At 39.0% G+C, this 17,496-nt stretch overlaps 1 protein-coding gene across 9 annotated transcripts in view; it reads right to left on the bottom strand.

Moving 5' to 3' along the window:
* FHOD3 (formin homology 2 domain containing 3) overlaps positions 1–17,496 on the bottom strand; it is a 428,715-nt gene that overhangs the window by 42,128 nt on the left and 369,091 nt on the right. For 8 of the 9 annotated variants that reach the window (XM_079301479.1, XM_079301473.1, XM_079301474.1 and 5 more), the window contains one exon: positions 12,002–17,417. In XM_079301479.1, the coding sequence (XP_079157605.1) occupies positions 17,348–17,417 (70 nt within the window). In that variant the 3' untranslated portion in view covers positions 12,002–17,347. Of the gene's footprint in view, positions 1–12,001; positions 17,418–17,496 lie in introns of those variants that run through there. The other variant, XR_013773704.1, reaches the window with a different exon arrangement.

Below are 17,496 nucleotides of genomic sequence, written 5' to 3'. Positions count from 1 at the left end.
TCTACATATGGGGTCTTGTGGATCTTGAAACCAGCATGATTTCTCTTTCCAATAGCCAGCACCTCTCTGGAAAGAGGGAGTCCTTTTGTTTTTGACAGTTCTTGGGCTGCTGCCCTTCTAGACAAAACCAGTCCAATAGTCTCAGCAGGAAATCACAGCCAGTACTGCTGGAGCCAGTTGGTCTCCTATTATCCTATTCCTCTGGAATGGCTTATCTTGAGTCATTGTTTCCTTACAGACTCTTTTTAGACTTAATCAATGTACTCATACAGTGAATACCCTGCACTAAGGTCATCAGACTTTTTATACATTTTTATGGCCCACTCAACATCCTTTAGATAGTTAACTTGAGAGATGTCTGTCATTGTAGAGATGGGCCTTATGCCCATGGAATCTTGGCTGAACTGAAAAAATATCTTTTAGAAAGACACCCAAATCTTAAATAATTTTTGGAAAATATGATCAAATCCTTCATAAAAACAAATGTGTAATGAGGCAAAGAAATATAACCAGAAGAAGATGAAAGACTGGGCAATCTTTTTTTCTTCAAGAGATGGGAATGTGATATTTGAGACAATAAATAATATTGGAAAACAATTTCAACAACAAAGTAATAAAAAGGATCAGAAAGAATACCCTGGAGATCATCTTCACTGAATCTGGTTTCAACATCAATTCTTGAGTGCACTAACATTACTCACTCCTGTCCTAAAACTGTCCCTTCCAAATAAGACGCCGTTCTGTGTAGCCCCATTAATCCCCCACATCCCCCCTCTCCTGATTAAGTGGCTTAAATAAGTTTATTTAGTCTCTCTAGCTTTCAAGATGAAAGGCTATTTCCTCAAATACTCAAGACTTGTAGATACAAAAAGGTTCAAGCTTCATTCCACATGCTAGACTGGACCATCCTTGGCCAAGGACCCCCTCAGAATAGAATCATCAGAGCACATTACACTGTGAAGTGCTAAAATGAAAAGAGACAGGGTGACACTGCTTATAGTGACACTCTTTAGTTCAAGTCACAGTGTGTTGTTCTTGCAAGGTCCCCAAGATAACAAAGACAAAAAGAGGGGGAGGAAGGCAAAGCACAGCAACCTTTGCTCCACTTGTCATCTTCCTTCAGAGTGAAAGAATTAATGAGAATCCACCCTCAGCCACGGATAAAGGTACTAAGGGGCAGAGCTACTTAACTAGTTAATATTTCAATAAAATTAAGGGAATATTTATGCAACAGCCAAAGAATATCTCAAAGCCCTGTCACAGATTGGAAACACTTTATACATTCTGCATGGACATTTCTCCTGTCTTGAGCCTTCTGGAGCATCTATGTCCTGAGATGCCTAACCTATTTAAAATTGCCAGATCTCCACATCACAAGAAGAAAACTTCCAAAAGGCTTTTTCATCCCTTTTTGCAATTTACAATTAAAGGGATTATCAACAGAATTACTAATGAGAAGTTGGATTGAAGTTACTATTGAGAACAAGGGATAAAAATAAAAGCATTTTGGCTGAAATGTGAAAAATTTAAAGTTAAAGTCCAGGATTTGCATCAGGCAGGTATAGAGCTCCAACATTAGGTCATTAGCCTGTCTGGAGGTCCCTGGGCAGAGGAATGAGAATCTCCTTCCCCAGTACATGTGAATTTCTGCATGGACAAACTGGCCATACCCAGCAGGTTGGCTCCAACAAGAAGATCTCTCATTCAGTGCACAGAAGCAAAAGTTTAACCTTGGTGATGAGAGGTTTCCTCTGCAGAGGCATTTTCAAGTGAAGGAAAGAGTGAAGGAAGCTTTCGTTGGCTGCATCAACACATGCAGCTCTGGTACACACAGAAATAGAAACTTGCTTTAGCATGATTTTAACCATGACTTCTGTCAGCCAGTAGGGACCAATAAAGACAATTCTACTGCTCTGTGAGGACACACTGATACTTCATGAATCTTTTAAATTAATTCACCTTCTCCCCAAGGTAATAGGGTAACAAAATACATGAATATAACTGGCAGGCTTGCAAAATGACTGGATTTAAAAAAAGGTATTCACAGTGTTAATGATGCACAGTATGCGTGTGGAGCCATATTCAGAAAAAGTACACTGTGATTAGTGACATTTATATAATTTAAATTTTGTCGAATAAATCTCATAGAGGACAAGTATGGGAATTTGTTCAAGAACACTGCCATGTTCATTATTTATAGCTGCAATTTTTTGAATCTTCACTGTAACTGGATCCCTGTTTGCCTCTATAAAACTCCAACACTTTCTAATTTTTGTATCTAACTTCTGAAAATTTTAATGGCAGATAAAATATATATGAAAACACTGTGATAATTATCAGCTTATATATGCAGGGAGAACACTCCATGTAAGAATATTTTTGGTATTTAAGTCTAAAAAATGTGGAAGAGAAATAAAGGGACATGGAAAATTTAGAGAAAAAACTGTGAATGGAAACTTAAAAAGTTCTGAAGGAGCTGCTGATTAGATAATTGAGTTTCCTGGTTATCTAATGAGGAAAGAAGATAACTTTGGCTAAAAACTCATAATTTTTTTTAGTGGCAAAGTGGAATCTGTAAGGTGACAAATGTCAGATGAAAAATAAGATAATTGTAGAAACAGAAATCATGTTTGTCAGAGCGATGAATGTTAAGAAGAAATTTGAATATACTAGTCATTAATTCTTGTAATAGGGAGGCCATCTATTTAGGAATGTTGATGGAGAAAAGACAGAAGTATGACACTAATATTTCTGTTCTGCACTTGGAAAGAAACAATTGTAAGAGAAAAGTAAACTTTTCCACTGTAACCATTTTGCTAAGCAGTATTTAATGAGAGAGGAACTAGGAAAAAATCAGTCCTGAATACCTTGAATGCTAAAGTGCTGAATTTTTTGCTGGGGGATCTTTAGTCCAGGGGAATAAACTTTTTATAATACTTCGAATACCAGGAGGAATCCAAACTGTGCAGCAGTCAGGGAGGGTAAGGGGGTTAACCCACTGGACTACAGCAGGCTTCTGTTAATCCCCCAGAAACTAAATGGAAAAATTAATATGATATTGCCTCAACTGGAGGTATTCAAGGACAGTGATATAATTAATGTGTGCTGTAAGAAATAAGTTGATTTGTAGGCAATAAGTTCATTTAAACAAGTCCCACATGGTTGATGCCTGTTTACAAGGGTGTTTCTATGTATGCAGATATCTGCTGGCATGTGTTAGAGGTTGAGGAGGTGAAAAGAAGAATATTCACTCATGCTAAGTGATGACTACCTGTTCTGAGCTGGGCTTTTCAAGCTCTAAAGGCACTAGTTCAGTACTTTCTTCAGACATGTTCTTTGCTTTCTTCACATTTTTGAGAGCTACTCACATAAAAGCACAGTAAAATTTGTTTCCCTGCTTTTCCTGGCCCGGATATGATCTGCAGCATAGACAGGGCACCACACACTCAGTGACAGATGCTGTCATGGAGCCTTGTCCCAGTGCTCTTGCACATCTCTGCTGCTCTGGGTGATGTCTGGGTGGCTTGAGCTATCCTGCCACCTGTCTGAGGGGTGGTACCAGCTCTGCACTTCAGAAGCCTCCTTGATGAGAAGCTAATCAAAGGTGCAGCATACTGCAGTGTGAAATCCTCCACACAAAGTCCCTGGGGAAGTTTTCAGGATCACCTTCTAGAATTATTTGGTTTGGTCAGGCTGGGTTGGGTTTGGTTCTTTGTTTTGTTTTTTTGTTTCCTTTCTTCCATTTCTGCTCCACTGTATGACCATTTGGGCAAACAGTCATTGGCACATTGCACTGATAAGCAACTGGACTACAAATAAACACTAAACCTGTTTACACACACAGTGAAATCTTGGAAGTCACAACTACTCCACCTGACAGATCAGCATGAATCAGTCTATTATGATGTAAATGACACACATTTTAGATGGCAGTGATATTTTATAGCCTCATACACCAACTTTAAAACTTCAGAGGTGACACAGAGAGAATAGTATCATCATCATCAAAAAAAAAAAAAAAATCTCTCCAAGAACTCGTGGTTTATGTCAATGCCAATTACACTCTGGGCATAACTATATGCACAAGGTTTATCCCAGCCAGAAACTTCAGCCAAAACTTCTTTCCAAAATTGTGGATAATGCAATTTCTGCCAAGTATAAGTAAGGACTTTGAAAACACAAACTGCTACAAGGCAGTTATCCTGCAACCACAGTCCTCTTAGTTAAGAGGCCTGTATTCCTTGGTTGCAACATTTAAAATGTTGACAGGACTGCTTTTAAGGCTCATGTATTTTTCAAGAAGTCATTTGCTAATATGTGTTACAAAGTCAAAGCATCTCAGGAAAAGTATCTGCAGTTGAAAATCCACTAAAGAATAACACCGGCTTTACTGACAGCCAATTTTTTTTTTTTTTTGTTTTTTTTTTTTTTTTGTTTTTACATTGGTGCACTTAAGATTGCATTCCCATTTTATAATGGGAACAAGGAAGGATTGCCTCTATTCCTTGTGGTTGGGGCAAAGTGCTGTTTAATCCTGTAGCTGTACTGAATGCAAGCATCCTTTGGTCTTGTTCAACAACAAACTCTTGGTAAACATCCCTAAGTACTATAGAAACAATTCTGTATCTATTGGTACTTCAGTCTACTCTGAATGTATTTACAGCTCCAAGTTGCACAGATGTCTAATGTTCAAAGTAGAAGGAAGAAATTCTCCTTCAGTTTGTGCTGTGAGGTTTAACTCACCACTGTAGCTCACAGAATTAAGATAACATCATTATATCAGAATAAAGAAGTATCAAATTAAAATTCTTTTTTCTGCCTATCTGCTAAGTCCACAGAGGTGAGTAGATACAATTGCCTACAAAATTTAATCTACCACCTATTCAAAAGTCATATGTTCATCTACACAGTCCAAAAGCATCAAATCAGAGCATTTTGTTTTAAACTCCCTTTTACAGAGAGTTCTTGAACTATTACCATGAGTATTGGTATCAGGAGTAGCACCTTATAATTTTTCTGAAGTACAAGTGTTTTCTATAATTCCATGTTATCTTGATTCTTTCTATTGAATTTCAACAGCCTCACTCTAGTAAGCCTCACAGACTTATAAATTTGACCTTTATTATTCCAGCTTCTGTTTTTTAGGTCTCAAGTTCCCAGTAAGGATATTACAATAAGCAAACTGTAGATAATAAGTAATTATTCCTTTACACAAGAAAATTCTATTCCTTATATCAAGATTGGATTAGCTTTCCCATCAATTACCTCTGTATCTTAAAAAAAGTTGGTTTTTTTTTTTCCCCAGTAGGTTTACCAAGACTTTACAAACACTGCTGGTTTTATTTTCTTCTTCAAGAAATTCCAACTCCATTCTATTTACTTTGATTTTGCAAACAGGATTCTGTAATGTGTCATAGTATGTGTGTCATTGTGTCCTGTTCATCACTCCAAATTTTACCTCCTTCTCTTTAACATTCTGAGTTTTCTTATAACTTCCACATTGAAACTTCTCCTTTTCAGTCTCTATATTTGTCTGTGTCAGCAATCACAGAACAAAGTCAGAAATTTTTTGGCATGAGCTAGAGGAGAGCACGAGCTTATCAGTGCCTCACTTGCTAGCAGTAACTTCTCTACAAGATATGAAGAAGACATAAGAAAATGAGTATTTCACCCCATGGTTACCTGTTTCTGGACCCCAGGAAGGAAACACAGAAGAGCACAGTGATATTAGTTGGCAAATGGAGTGTGGTCAGGCTTCTGCTCTGAGGAGCCTCTTTTTACTCCTGGGTCAGCACTCTGTGTCAGGGACCACACAAGGAAATTTATCACCTGCAATGAATTCTTGGAACCTAGTGCCAAAAATATATAAAAAATTGACAGAAACAGTGTAATATGACAATGAATAACTGGAATCTTTGAGCTGATGAAAGCCAACCATGAAAGAGAAAGCCAACCATTTCCTACCAGCATTTAGAAACACTTCTCAAGGACTTATTCTCTTTGTACTCTGACTTTGTGAGAAAACTACCCCTAAATACTGCAGAGATGGCAATGTTTTCAGAAACAGTATACCTTCAATAAAGATGTTTTAAGAGTTTCCTGCAAACTGTGGTCCTCATATGCAGAAAACATATATATTTTATACAAGCAAGCCTGCTGTCTCCACAATTAGACCCTTTTCACTGCCAAGGAGAAAATTAAGCTGCTAATAGTCTGACTGGGGAGACCACAGAGCTTTTTGACTGTCATCTTCCTATTTCCCCTGATCAGATTTGGCAGCTGGGGACCGATTGCATTAAACTTTGCCTGTATCTGCTGACCCATATGCTTTACTGAGAGGAAATAACTTCATCAGGGTGTGTAAAGAGTGACTGACATAGACAGCAACCCCAGTTTTGGCTGAAAGTTCTGTTAGTGAGATCCCTGGCTGCAAGGGGAGTGATCAACAGCACATTTCATTGAGCATCCAGAGCCACTAGCATAATCCCACTCTAACTTCTGCTTTCTTAGGGCTGCTAAATTTACTACAATTGCTAAATCCTCCTAGCTGTGCACTGAAATACTTCTTACCAAGATCTGGTCCAATTTAAAGCACACTGCAGCCATCTCCACAATATTCAGCCCCTACCTGAGGTGGGAGAACTGTCTGTGCCCTCTTTCTGGGGCCAGAGGCTCTTTGGCACCTTGTCTGCAGCCTCCAACTTGTTCTCACCAATTCCAGTAGCACTGCATCCGTTTTGAGTCATCCTAAGGGTACAAAATATTACCTGAAGGAGCCCTAAGGCTACTTGATATAAGGAAAAGAGGAGTATCTGTTACCAAGGAGAATTTCTAGCTATTTCTGAGTCCACTGCTGCTTCAATACAGACATAGATAATGACAACAGGAGTCACATGCCACAAAGCTGATGATACTCACTGCAGCAAGAGCCCAGCATCTCAGACTCTGAGGAATACAGACTCCATCATACATCACACATCACAAAGAGTTGATGCCTTCACTGCCACACACAGAATTTGTGATTGTCTGGAGGCAGGAAGGCCCAGAGCACCTTCTTTTTTATGAGCCATGCCTCATTTATGTTGCACTTACATTTTTGTTCACTTCAAAAAAGGAGTCTCGGAAACTACCAAATTGTTAAAACATACTAGATAGTCTGCTTAAGGCAAATCCACCTAACAGTCTGTGTGATGCCCCCTCTCTTATCTTTGTACATATAAACTGTCCCTCCCTCCTTGTAGTGGCACAGGTCATAATCAGTCCCCTTCTTGTTTTTGTGTAGTTTAATACAAAACTTCTCTAAAAGTAAGCCTTCCTTCCTTTCACATTCAGCTAAATGTCCCCTTCCCAACTTTCCAACTCACCGATGCAGTTGGGCTTTATTTAGTCCAATGCTTGAAGAGTTACTGCTAAAATGATATCTGCACTTTTCTTTGTTGGGTTTGCCTGTGTATTAAAATAAGAATCTTGTCCTTGTCATTAAGGCCATTGTTTATTTTTACCTTATATTGTCAATTTGGGATTTCCTTTCTGTTACTCAAACTACCTTCTTTCCCAGTGTCCTTTCTGCAGTGGGGAGTGCTCTTTGATGGAGTCTGAATTTTTGTATGTGCCTTAGTCCCCTTTACTGTGTCAGCTTATACTGCCTAAAAACATAAGAAGTTGTGATTGTAGAAGAGAACACTAAGAATGTGTAAGAAATAGGTGCTGATCATTCCTCAGGAAATCCATATCCCAGTATATTAGATCTTCAGCCTGGTTGTTGAGAGTCATGCTCTGAAAGATACAGAGAGTAAACCCTGCTACTTTCTAGTAGTGTCAATCCCTTTTACCAATAAATACTCTTAATAAATACCCACATAACCATCTTATTCCTTTCCACCTTGACTAAATATGTTCTGAAGTCAAAATAAGAAGTTACCAGATTACAGAATCCACTTGCATATTCAAAAATCCACTTGTGTTGTGACATAAGCATAAGTTATATAATTCTGCTGAGAGATATTTGAAAATAGGAATATTTATCTGTTACATACCATAATGTAAGGTACACTCTCAGATTAACTAATATCAAGTAATCACAACTTTATGAATACTCTGATTACCTCCAGAAAGATTTATAGGATATCATCAAATAATAAGCTATTAGCTCATCATTATGTGTACCAACAAAGTCATTCCTATCACAGAAAAGTCATTAAAGATGGTGGAAGTTATCTTGGAGATTTGGATTTGGAGAAGTAACTATTTAAATTAAGCAAAATTGGCTGGCAAGATAGTTCTTTGAGTTCTTAAGACCAGCCTTAAACTCGAACTTGTTAGTTTCTAATAACCTGTCTACCAATGTCTTTCTGTAAAGTAATAGAAAAATTTTGTAACAGTAATAGAGTTTCTACTGAAATTTTATTTTCCTGTGAGAAAATTTAACAGTTGTTAAATTCCATAGTAAAAAAAAAATAAAATTGCAACCGAGTGCTTCAGGTTGTTTTGTTTTCAGACTTTGCAATGCTTTGGCTTCTAAAAAGATGTAGAATTTCCAGACTATATAATTTTGGATGCTAACTGTGTTTTGTCCCACATGCTTGTAATCTGAACACATTTGAGATAATTTCTCTGGAAACAAGGATTCACTCTTGGTTTTCAGGCTATGGTGTGCTGTCCATTCTTCAAAGAGAATTCCCCAGTGTAACTGGTGAGGTTAAAATGATTTGGGGTCTTTTTTGCCAGAGAAGAAATTCCACTTTTCGTTGAGTTTAAGATTCTAATAGTTATCTTTGGGGGCTTGATTCAGGCTTGCAGAAGTCCATCAGGCTCTTTCCACTGCTCATAGAGCCAATATCATCATATTTTCATTTGGCTTTGGTCACTACTGTCTGATTTTCAATATAATTCTTTATCGTTATACACACAGTTGGTTTTATTTAGATCAGAACTGTTGATACAGGGATTATTTAGATTTTTTTTTTTTTAACCTGTGCAGCCATTGCTCCCTATAATTAATGCAGTACATCTGGAAGGTGTTCCAGACAGACCTATGTGAAGGCAGTCTAATCCATGTTCAAATAGGTATCTTGCCATTTTATGAGAAGATTTTCTTTCTTTCTTGACTTTGCTATGAGGTCAATAATTTTCCGTAAGTTTATGTGAGGAAAAAGTTTGTTCAAACAATATCCAGGGCCTCTCTTGAACAATAATTTTCCTTTGCTATAGCTTGCCAAGATTATTTAAGCCTCTCAGTGCATATTTATGGGAAGCCTGGACAATGATGGAAGGAGGATTCATTTTTTTTTGAGATCTCGCTCAAGAGTCTCAGTATTTCCTTGCTTTTTTAAAAAAGGAGAATTTTTACCCTGCTGTAGCTTTCAGATCCCTGGGATAAATGTATTTTCACAGCTTACTCCAAGGTCCATAGTACACATATTTACATCCAGCAGGCATTGTGCATGCCTTTAAATTCCAGAGGTGGATCCATTCCAGACCCTTTGCCACCTGCTGGCCCCTCACCTGAGCCCTGCCAGGCTCTGGCAGAGCTTTGTGCTCCCTGTACCAGGGGCAACATTTCAAACCACTGCTGTAAAGCAAATACAGAGCTCTTCCAAGACAGGCTTGGCTAATGCTGCCTTCAGATGGAACAAGTAGAATGTTTACTGGAGGCTGACATGGCTTTGACTCACCTTTGCCTTCAAGTTTGCCCAGTTTTAAGAGCCGTGGATTTTACTGACAGTAATTTCATTTGTTGCTTGTTAACTGCTGTTCTTGTATTAAGCATGGAACAAAGAAAGGAAAAAACAAAGTCAAGACTAGTCATTTTGTCTCTTTTCCAGGCATAAAGATCTGAACACTCATCGAGAGAGGGCTACAAACTTACTTGCAAGATTTTGGCATATGCTGAGAGCATTTCTGCTCATTATAACACCAGTAACAGAGCAGGATATGTTCAAGGATGTGTCCTGGGACAGTGAAAGTGTCTCTCTCTCCCCATTGCTGGTTCACATCTTCTGTACAATGACATGCTCCACGGTGTTTTGTAGCTACATAACGAATTACAGGCTCTGGAACTGGCTCAAGCAAAAGCAAGCTTGGTGGAGCAGTGGGAGAGAGGCTGATGTCAGACAGAACTGGACTCTGAATCTTGGAAACTGAGAATCAGTATTTTTGAGCAGAATACCTCCTCAGATGGGTGAGTCCTGCTCCTACTCAAAATTCACTCAGGAAAAGCTGTAGAGAGGCCCTCACTGGAATGGCACTTCACATAGGATGTGTTCCTTCTGGGATTTCCCAGCAGAGGTTTGTCTCATCAGAGATGCCAATATTTATATTATATTATATTATATTATATTATATTATATTATATTATATTATATTATATTATATTATATTATATTATATTATATTATATTATATTATATTATATTATATTATATTATATTATATTATATTATATTATGCCATCATTCTTCATTTCCTGCAAAGAAACTTGCAAGAGGTGAATCTTTGAGAACAGCCCTCTCCCTTTTCCCAACTGCATTCCCATCAGAAAACTTGGAGAAGTTATGATAGGAAAAAATAGTTTGTTTTTCTTCTTTTTTCCTTAGTTGTGTGTTCTTAAAATGTTCTGAAGGGTTTATAAACCAGGGCATGCAGCTTTGCAAAGGATAATCTGCACACTTACTCGTTCCCTGACTACAGGCCAGAGGCTTCTCTGTGACAGCATACGAGTTCTGACTGGGCACCAGGTCTGAAAAATATATGTACACATTGTCACTGCACATCTGGAATTTAGAACTGCTAATGGATATGCTGTGATAGAAAAGTGTCTGGCCAATAAAGTTGGTTTATATATTTATTTTAAAAAGCATTACCACATTTCTGGCTAGTAGCCTTTCATCCTCTAGACTTTACACTAGTGCATCTGGAATGCTAAGCAGCTCTTTCAGGGATGCAGCCATATCCCCAAAAACATCTTTTTATTTGAAATAACTTTAAAAACTAATTAAAAAGGAGAAGGAGAAAGGCTTACATACCTAGTCTTGTATATCAGCCCCCACAATCTCAGAAACCACAGCTGAAAATTCTCTCTCAGACTCTCTGACAACCTACTTTATTTTCCAGAGTGCTGCTATGAACATGTGCAGCTGTCTTTGAAAATATATTTTGACCTCATTACATATGCAACTCAAAAGAGCAATTGTGAGCAGGTTTTTTCCTGGTCTAGCAGCGGAAGCCTGAGCATTTTGAGTTCCTACATGTCACTTTAACCCCCTTGTCACCATAGTCATTGAACCAACAGGCAGAGCTCTGCTCATCTTCTGTAGGGGCAGGAATGACAGCTCAGTCTTTCTCAAGTGCTGGGAAATAGCAGTAGAAGAAAACATCAGAGACCAGCAAAGAGAAAACTGCAAGAGCCCTGCCTCTCCAGGCATGCTCATAGGCAAGCCACCAGAAAAATACATTCCATGATGATGCACGGAATGTATTGCAGCCAAGTTAAAGGCAAGTCTTGTTTACAGGCCACCTTTACAGCTCTGAAGCTCTGGCAAGGACAGTGTTTCACATCTTAATGCAGAGGCAATGTGAAAAGCTTCTCCACACAGAGGCTGTCTTTTATCTTATTGATGTTTGCTTCTACGGATCTCATACCTTTATGCTGTGCACTCTGTGCACAGAGTATTTTTTAGGCAGAGACCAACTCCAAGCTGATGGCAGTGCCACGCATGTTCAAGTGAGGATTTCTAGGGCTGGAGTACTGACAGCCTGGAGAACCAGAGACATATTTTCACTCTCTTCACTCAAGATTAGGAATTAGGCTCAAACTAGGTGTAAAAGAAGCTTTTTATGATCAGGCCACTCAGATGGCTTAATGGCAGCTGTTTTGATGCCCACATGATGGCAATGCAGGTACATGAAGGATATGAGGAAAAACAATTTACAATCTCCTTTCTATTTTCCACCCAAGCTCCCATGACTGGCTTCATCAACAAAACCAGAACCAGTCCAGTCAGTGCTTTATAAAGCTTTATTGCAAGATGTGTTTACATAATGCTGTAGAGGTGAGCTTTTTAACTACTTATATCAAGAAATTTTGAACACTGGTCTGCGGTCAGTTTTCCATATTGACCCTGCATGGCACAGAAAAAAAACAAACATAGGATGTGATTGGATCTTTCCAGACAGTAAAGTGGGAAGAGTAGGGGGAGAAGAGGCAGACAAAAATAAAATCCCCCCAAGTTTATACTAAATGTGACACTGCTTCTTGAGGATCCAACACAAACGGTAGGTGAGCTTCGTGTGTAATAAAATCTTAAAAGAGTAATTCAAGTTTTTTATGAATTAAAACAGAAACAAAAATGCATTTTCATGGACAATTAAATTTAACATAGAATGAATTAACCTAAAATGAGAAAACAACAAACAAAACCAAAAACTCCACCAAAAGGACCTGTAGGTAATATCTCTGACCATGCATGGCTTGTTTTTTAAATTACAATTCACAGAATAACACTGCTGGAGAGCCTATTTTACACTATGCTACACAGAACATGGAAAAACATGAGTAGTGACATTTACACAATTTTACAGTATTTCTCCTTCGTCTAAGAAACACGTCCTCTTCTACTTTACATTTTTTTACAATTCCCAGCTCACAAAAAAAGGACACTAAATGCGCAAAGACAGTCGTTAAAAAGGAGAAATGCATCCAATGCTACAAATAAACCTTTTCTTTCACAGAAGCCTCTGCATTAGATAGTGATTAAACAAAATATATCTCTATCTGCCATTCAATGTGAAATGGACTAATTAGATTTTTTTTTTTTTTTTGGCATAGACATCAAACTATACATCTCTGAAACTCCTTGCCAAAAACTTTTTGGGGTCACATCTGAAATGCCAATTGAACCAGTTGCTGCCCCAGTTGAAGCAAAGCAAGGTAGGTCCTACATGCTGTTCAAATGTTTGTGAATGGTTTTCCATGGTTGCCTACAACCAAGCATCATCTCGTTCAAAACCACTGCATTTTTTTTTTATTTCAGAGCCTGCAAGTACCTGGCAGTTTTTCCTCCAGAGGAACATCAACAGTTGTGTCTTTTCCAGCTTATACACTTGTTTCTTGTGTCCTGCTGCTGCAAGCACAGAGCCACCATCTGACTGTGTCCCAGGGAGAGGCTGCCCAGCACTGCACACTCAGCCTGCCTTGACAGAGACTGTCAGGATTGGAATGCGTGCAGTGAGCTGCAGGAGTGTAAGGGACAGAGGAATATGCTCCTGCTTCTGCCTAACACCATGTCCCCATGCATCCTTTGGATAGAGGCAGACACTGCCTTACAGGAAACCATTCCTGCTCACTCACATCAAGACTGACTCAAAATTTTCGTTAAATTGGGACAATAAGTCATGTCTTGATATTCACATGTGATTATCTATTACGCTAAAGCCAAAGTCTTGTCAGTCTACAAAACTGATGCCTTATTTTGCTGACAGAATCAACCACTGCAGAGATTCACTAAAAAAGGGTGTCAAAAGAGAAAAAGAAATGTGTTTTTAAAACTATGTTTGAAGCTGCTTCCAGTATTTAAGGGAAAAAGAAAGACCCTTATTAAACCACCATTTTTTTTGTTGATTTTGGATTATGGACAAGGAGCTATCAAACAGAAAGGCCCACATAGCAGCCAAGGGGCTATAAAACATCTGGAATCTATGAGCCCGGTGCCTGGCCTGACTGAAAGGTGAAGAGTGATGAATTAAACTTTTGTGAGGGATCTTCTACTCTAAGGTGTGGCACACAAGCATTCCCTGGGGGTTTCTTCATTGCAGCCATGCAACTGCAACTGAGCATTATCTCCACTTGGGAGTGAGATTATAGAAAGTATCTGCATGCAGTCTGCTTTTAAACATCAAGTGAGATGAATGAAAATTAGGATAGCTTCCCTTTGGAGGTTATTTCATGTGCTAACGTTTACCTCAGCATCCAGATCAGGAAGGCATTATGGTGCCAGTCAAACAGACACAGTGCTCTGGGCACTGCATTTGCAGCTGACTGTATCTATCAGAAAGGGAAGAGAGGTAGTTATAATGGCTGCGTTTAAAAACAGCTTTCATGGATCTCTGAGTGAGAAATGGGAACATATTACATTGTGTATACAAGACTTTTATCCTTGTGGGAAACCAATCCATATCTCACACAAAACTTGTCTTAAAACAAGTGTTCCACCCTTATGGTGGGCTCTTCCAGTGATGGGAGGGCAGGCAGCAGCTCAAAACCTCACTGGACAGAGAGAGGCACACAGATATAATGAATTCCTCCACTTCATCTGGAATCCCCTAGCTAGATGAAGGGGAACAAATGTTATTCCCACAGTCAGGACATGCTGGCAGACTCTGGAGGAAATACTGCCACCTTACAGATTAGTAGGTCATTTTTATCAGGAACCAAAATGGAAAACTCTCCTGTAGTTATTGTGCTACACTATGTCTGATGATTTTGTTGCAGTAAATGCTGAGGACAGTGGAATTTATCTGACTGTATACTAGTGCATAAACAAGACCAAACTATGCTTCAGAAAAGTTGCTATCAGTTTTTCAGATAGAGAGCACAAACAGAACAACAAATGCCATGGAAGAACAGAAAAGGAAGAACCTGCTTCACATGTAAGACACATCCAGAGAATCTGAAAGAAACCACCTTTTTTCCCACTGAACTTATTCCAACCTATATTATTCTCCATATTTAACATTCTCTTTGATAAGCATATAAAGTTTTGACAATTTTTGCACAATTTAGAAAATACATGTGCCCAACTATTGGTAATTAATCAGCTATGTTATGTTTCAGAGACAGACACTGAACTGTGCTTAAATGAAACACAAATTTGTTCCCTGTTATGAAGTGGCCACCAACAGCCAAGTGGTCACCAATTTTACACATTCAGCATATTTCAATTAAAATATTAATTTTTGAAGACTTTTTTGCTTTTCTCCCTCCAATCAAATACAGGATCTCTTACAGTATACATGTACTTCGTTGCATTTTTGCTTTTTTTGCATTTTTTATCACTTAGCAAGTAGAACAATTCAACATGACCATTACATTCAGGGTGTCTTCCTCTTGTTTCAGACCTCAAACACCTCCACGAACCCCCATTACCTTCAGTTCTTTGTTCTAAGCATCCTTGAGCAAGACTTTAAAAGTCCACAACGGTGAGCAGCACATAAAGATCCACATTAAAATCCAGATGTTCATAGGTCTTGCCTATTTTACAGTGAAATTAGTTATATGCCACTTCTCTTTCCTAACCAGCTTCTTCCTTTCCACAGCCTTCAAATACATAACATATTGTATTGATTACCCAACTACTGCCTTCTGTCTACTTGGAAAATTTTTAAGAAATGGAGGGGAAAACCACATCAAACTTAATGCTGTTCTTAAGAACCATTGCTCATGAATGACTCTTTATTCCATGGGAGATCCAAGGCATTGGCAGATAAAGAATGAAATGTTACAATCAGGAAGGTGGATAGCATAGGTAGGATGTTCAGCCACAGGTCTTGCTGCAGTGTTGGCAGCTACCTGGCTCTGTCATCACTTGGGTGCTGTGCTCAATGCAATGTGAGGGATGACCATGGTTTCAAAGCTTTATTGTGTTTAGTTCAACTCTCTTGAACAATCTTCAGTGATTATCATGTCCTCAAAGAGAGAAGAGCAGAATAACTTGAAGTACCTGACCTGGGTGCCAGAAGCAACACAGCTATGGCACTAGGACCCCAGCAAAGACTATAATTTAACTCTATTTTCCAAGTGTGTTTTGCAGCCAAAATCGAACCCTGTTACCATGACTAAACTGTTGCAGTTCCTCACTTAACCAGCTTGAAAAATGTCTCAGTTGTTACTGCTGTGCAGACAAACCCTTAATCTTAGAGGCTAAGGCAATGGAAAGAAACAATCTTGTGCATCCTTGAGAATCTATTGGCCATATACAGACTTTGGCTTGAAAGGTTCCCTTTTATGTTATTGTTCTTTGCAGTTCTCTTCAAAATACTTCAGCATTGGCTGGGGTGACTTTCATCTTCACTGCTGTATATGTCCTCCACTTAAAGGCAGATGAGTTGACTAAAGGTTCTTCAAACATGCTGAGGGCAATTACAAAAGTCAGTTATAAAACTGTGAGATAGGGGCAAATATATTGGAGTTGTTTACTGTGGTACCCACTCCACTTGTATCAAGGATAATCACAAATAATCACAGTAAAGAACAGCAAAACACAGCAGGCTTTTTAGCAGGGCTATTTCATACTCAGATTCATTAAATTGAAAGAAATCACCACCACATTATCTTGCAGCAGAGAAAAGCAGCATGAAGGGCACAGGCAAGTGAACAAAACTTCTTGATCTTAGCATCCAAATGCATTTGAGTATGTAAAATTGTTGATGTAGATCTCTCTGAAACTGTACAAATGCAGACTACAACCATAGCTCAACAAGAGGGAGGAACTGTGTTCTCTCCTCTGTGTGCATGCTGCTATGTACTGTATGAGTGTGCCTTAATGCACATGAATTCAGGATCCCAAACTCTCCACTTGTATTGCAGGCCATGGCCTGCCCCACAGGGTGAATCACACTGAACAGCACTGAGTTCCTGCATAAAAGACATTCTTTTCCTCCTGTCCAGGTGGAACAGTAAGGCCCCACAGTGAAAATCATGGTCCAGCTGGCTTCAGCAAAAGCATGATTTCACACCATGACTGCATATGTACAGACACATGCACACATGTCCACACATTCATTCTGTACATATACAAAGGTACACATACATTTTTTACATTCTTTGGTGGCAAAATAATAAAAACCCAACAAACCACAGCGTTGTACAGACTGTGCATCTTTGCTTAATGAATCTGCTTGAAGAAAATTTGGGTTGCTGTAACAGGAGTTATTTTGCCTGTTTAAGGACTGTTCCTTGCATTAACAAAATGCCATACATTTACAATGACTAAAACAGGGCACAAGAAAAGCCAGCTTAAACACAGCTCACGTGATGACAGATAACTCAGAGAGCCCTCTCCTACCCACATCAACACACCATGAGGAGAAGCCATGTGCTTTCATTTAGGAACATTCAAATACTTCCTCAGTTACCATCTGGATGTCATGCAGAGCTGTGGCACACCCTTCTTCTGCCCTGGATGTGGGGTTTTGCTTTTTGTTGCTTATTAAAATGGAACTAACAGAGGGTAGGATGTTGGGAGCAGCAGAGGAGGCTGGCAGTTCAATGCCATGCTGAAAGGTTCTCAGCCTGTGTGCTTCAGATGAACGGCTCTTCTTGGTGCCACCCCTGGGATGTCAAACCTGCATCTCAGAAGTGCTGATGAGGCCCAGTGCTTTGGCTTCTTCTGGTGTTAGACCACTCTTTAGTGTCCTTCTCACTGCACAGCCATGAAAGCCAAAAGCAGACAAAACAAAAAACCCAAGCAAAACAAAAAACAAAGAAAATACAAACAATTA

Source organism: Erithacus rubecula, assembly GCF_903797595.1.
Source record: "Erithacus rubecula genome assembly, chromosome: 3".
Classification (NCBI taxonomy): domain Eukaryota; kingdom Metazoa; phylum Chordata; class Aves; order Passeriformes; family Muscicapidae; genus Erithacus; species Erithacus rubecula.
This window is presented reverse-complemented; position numbering and strand designations above follow the sequence as displayed.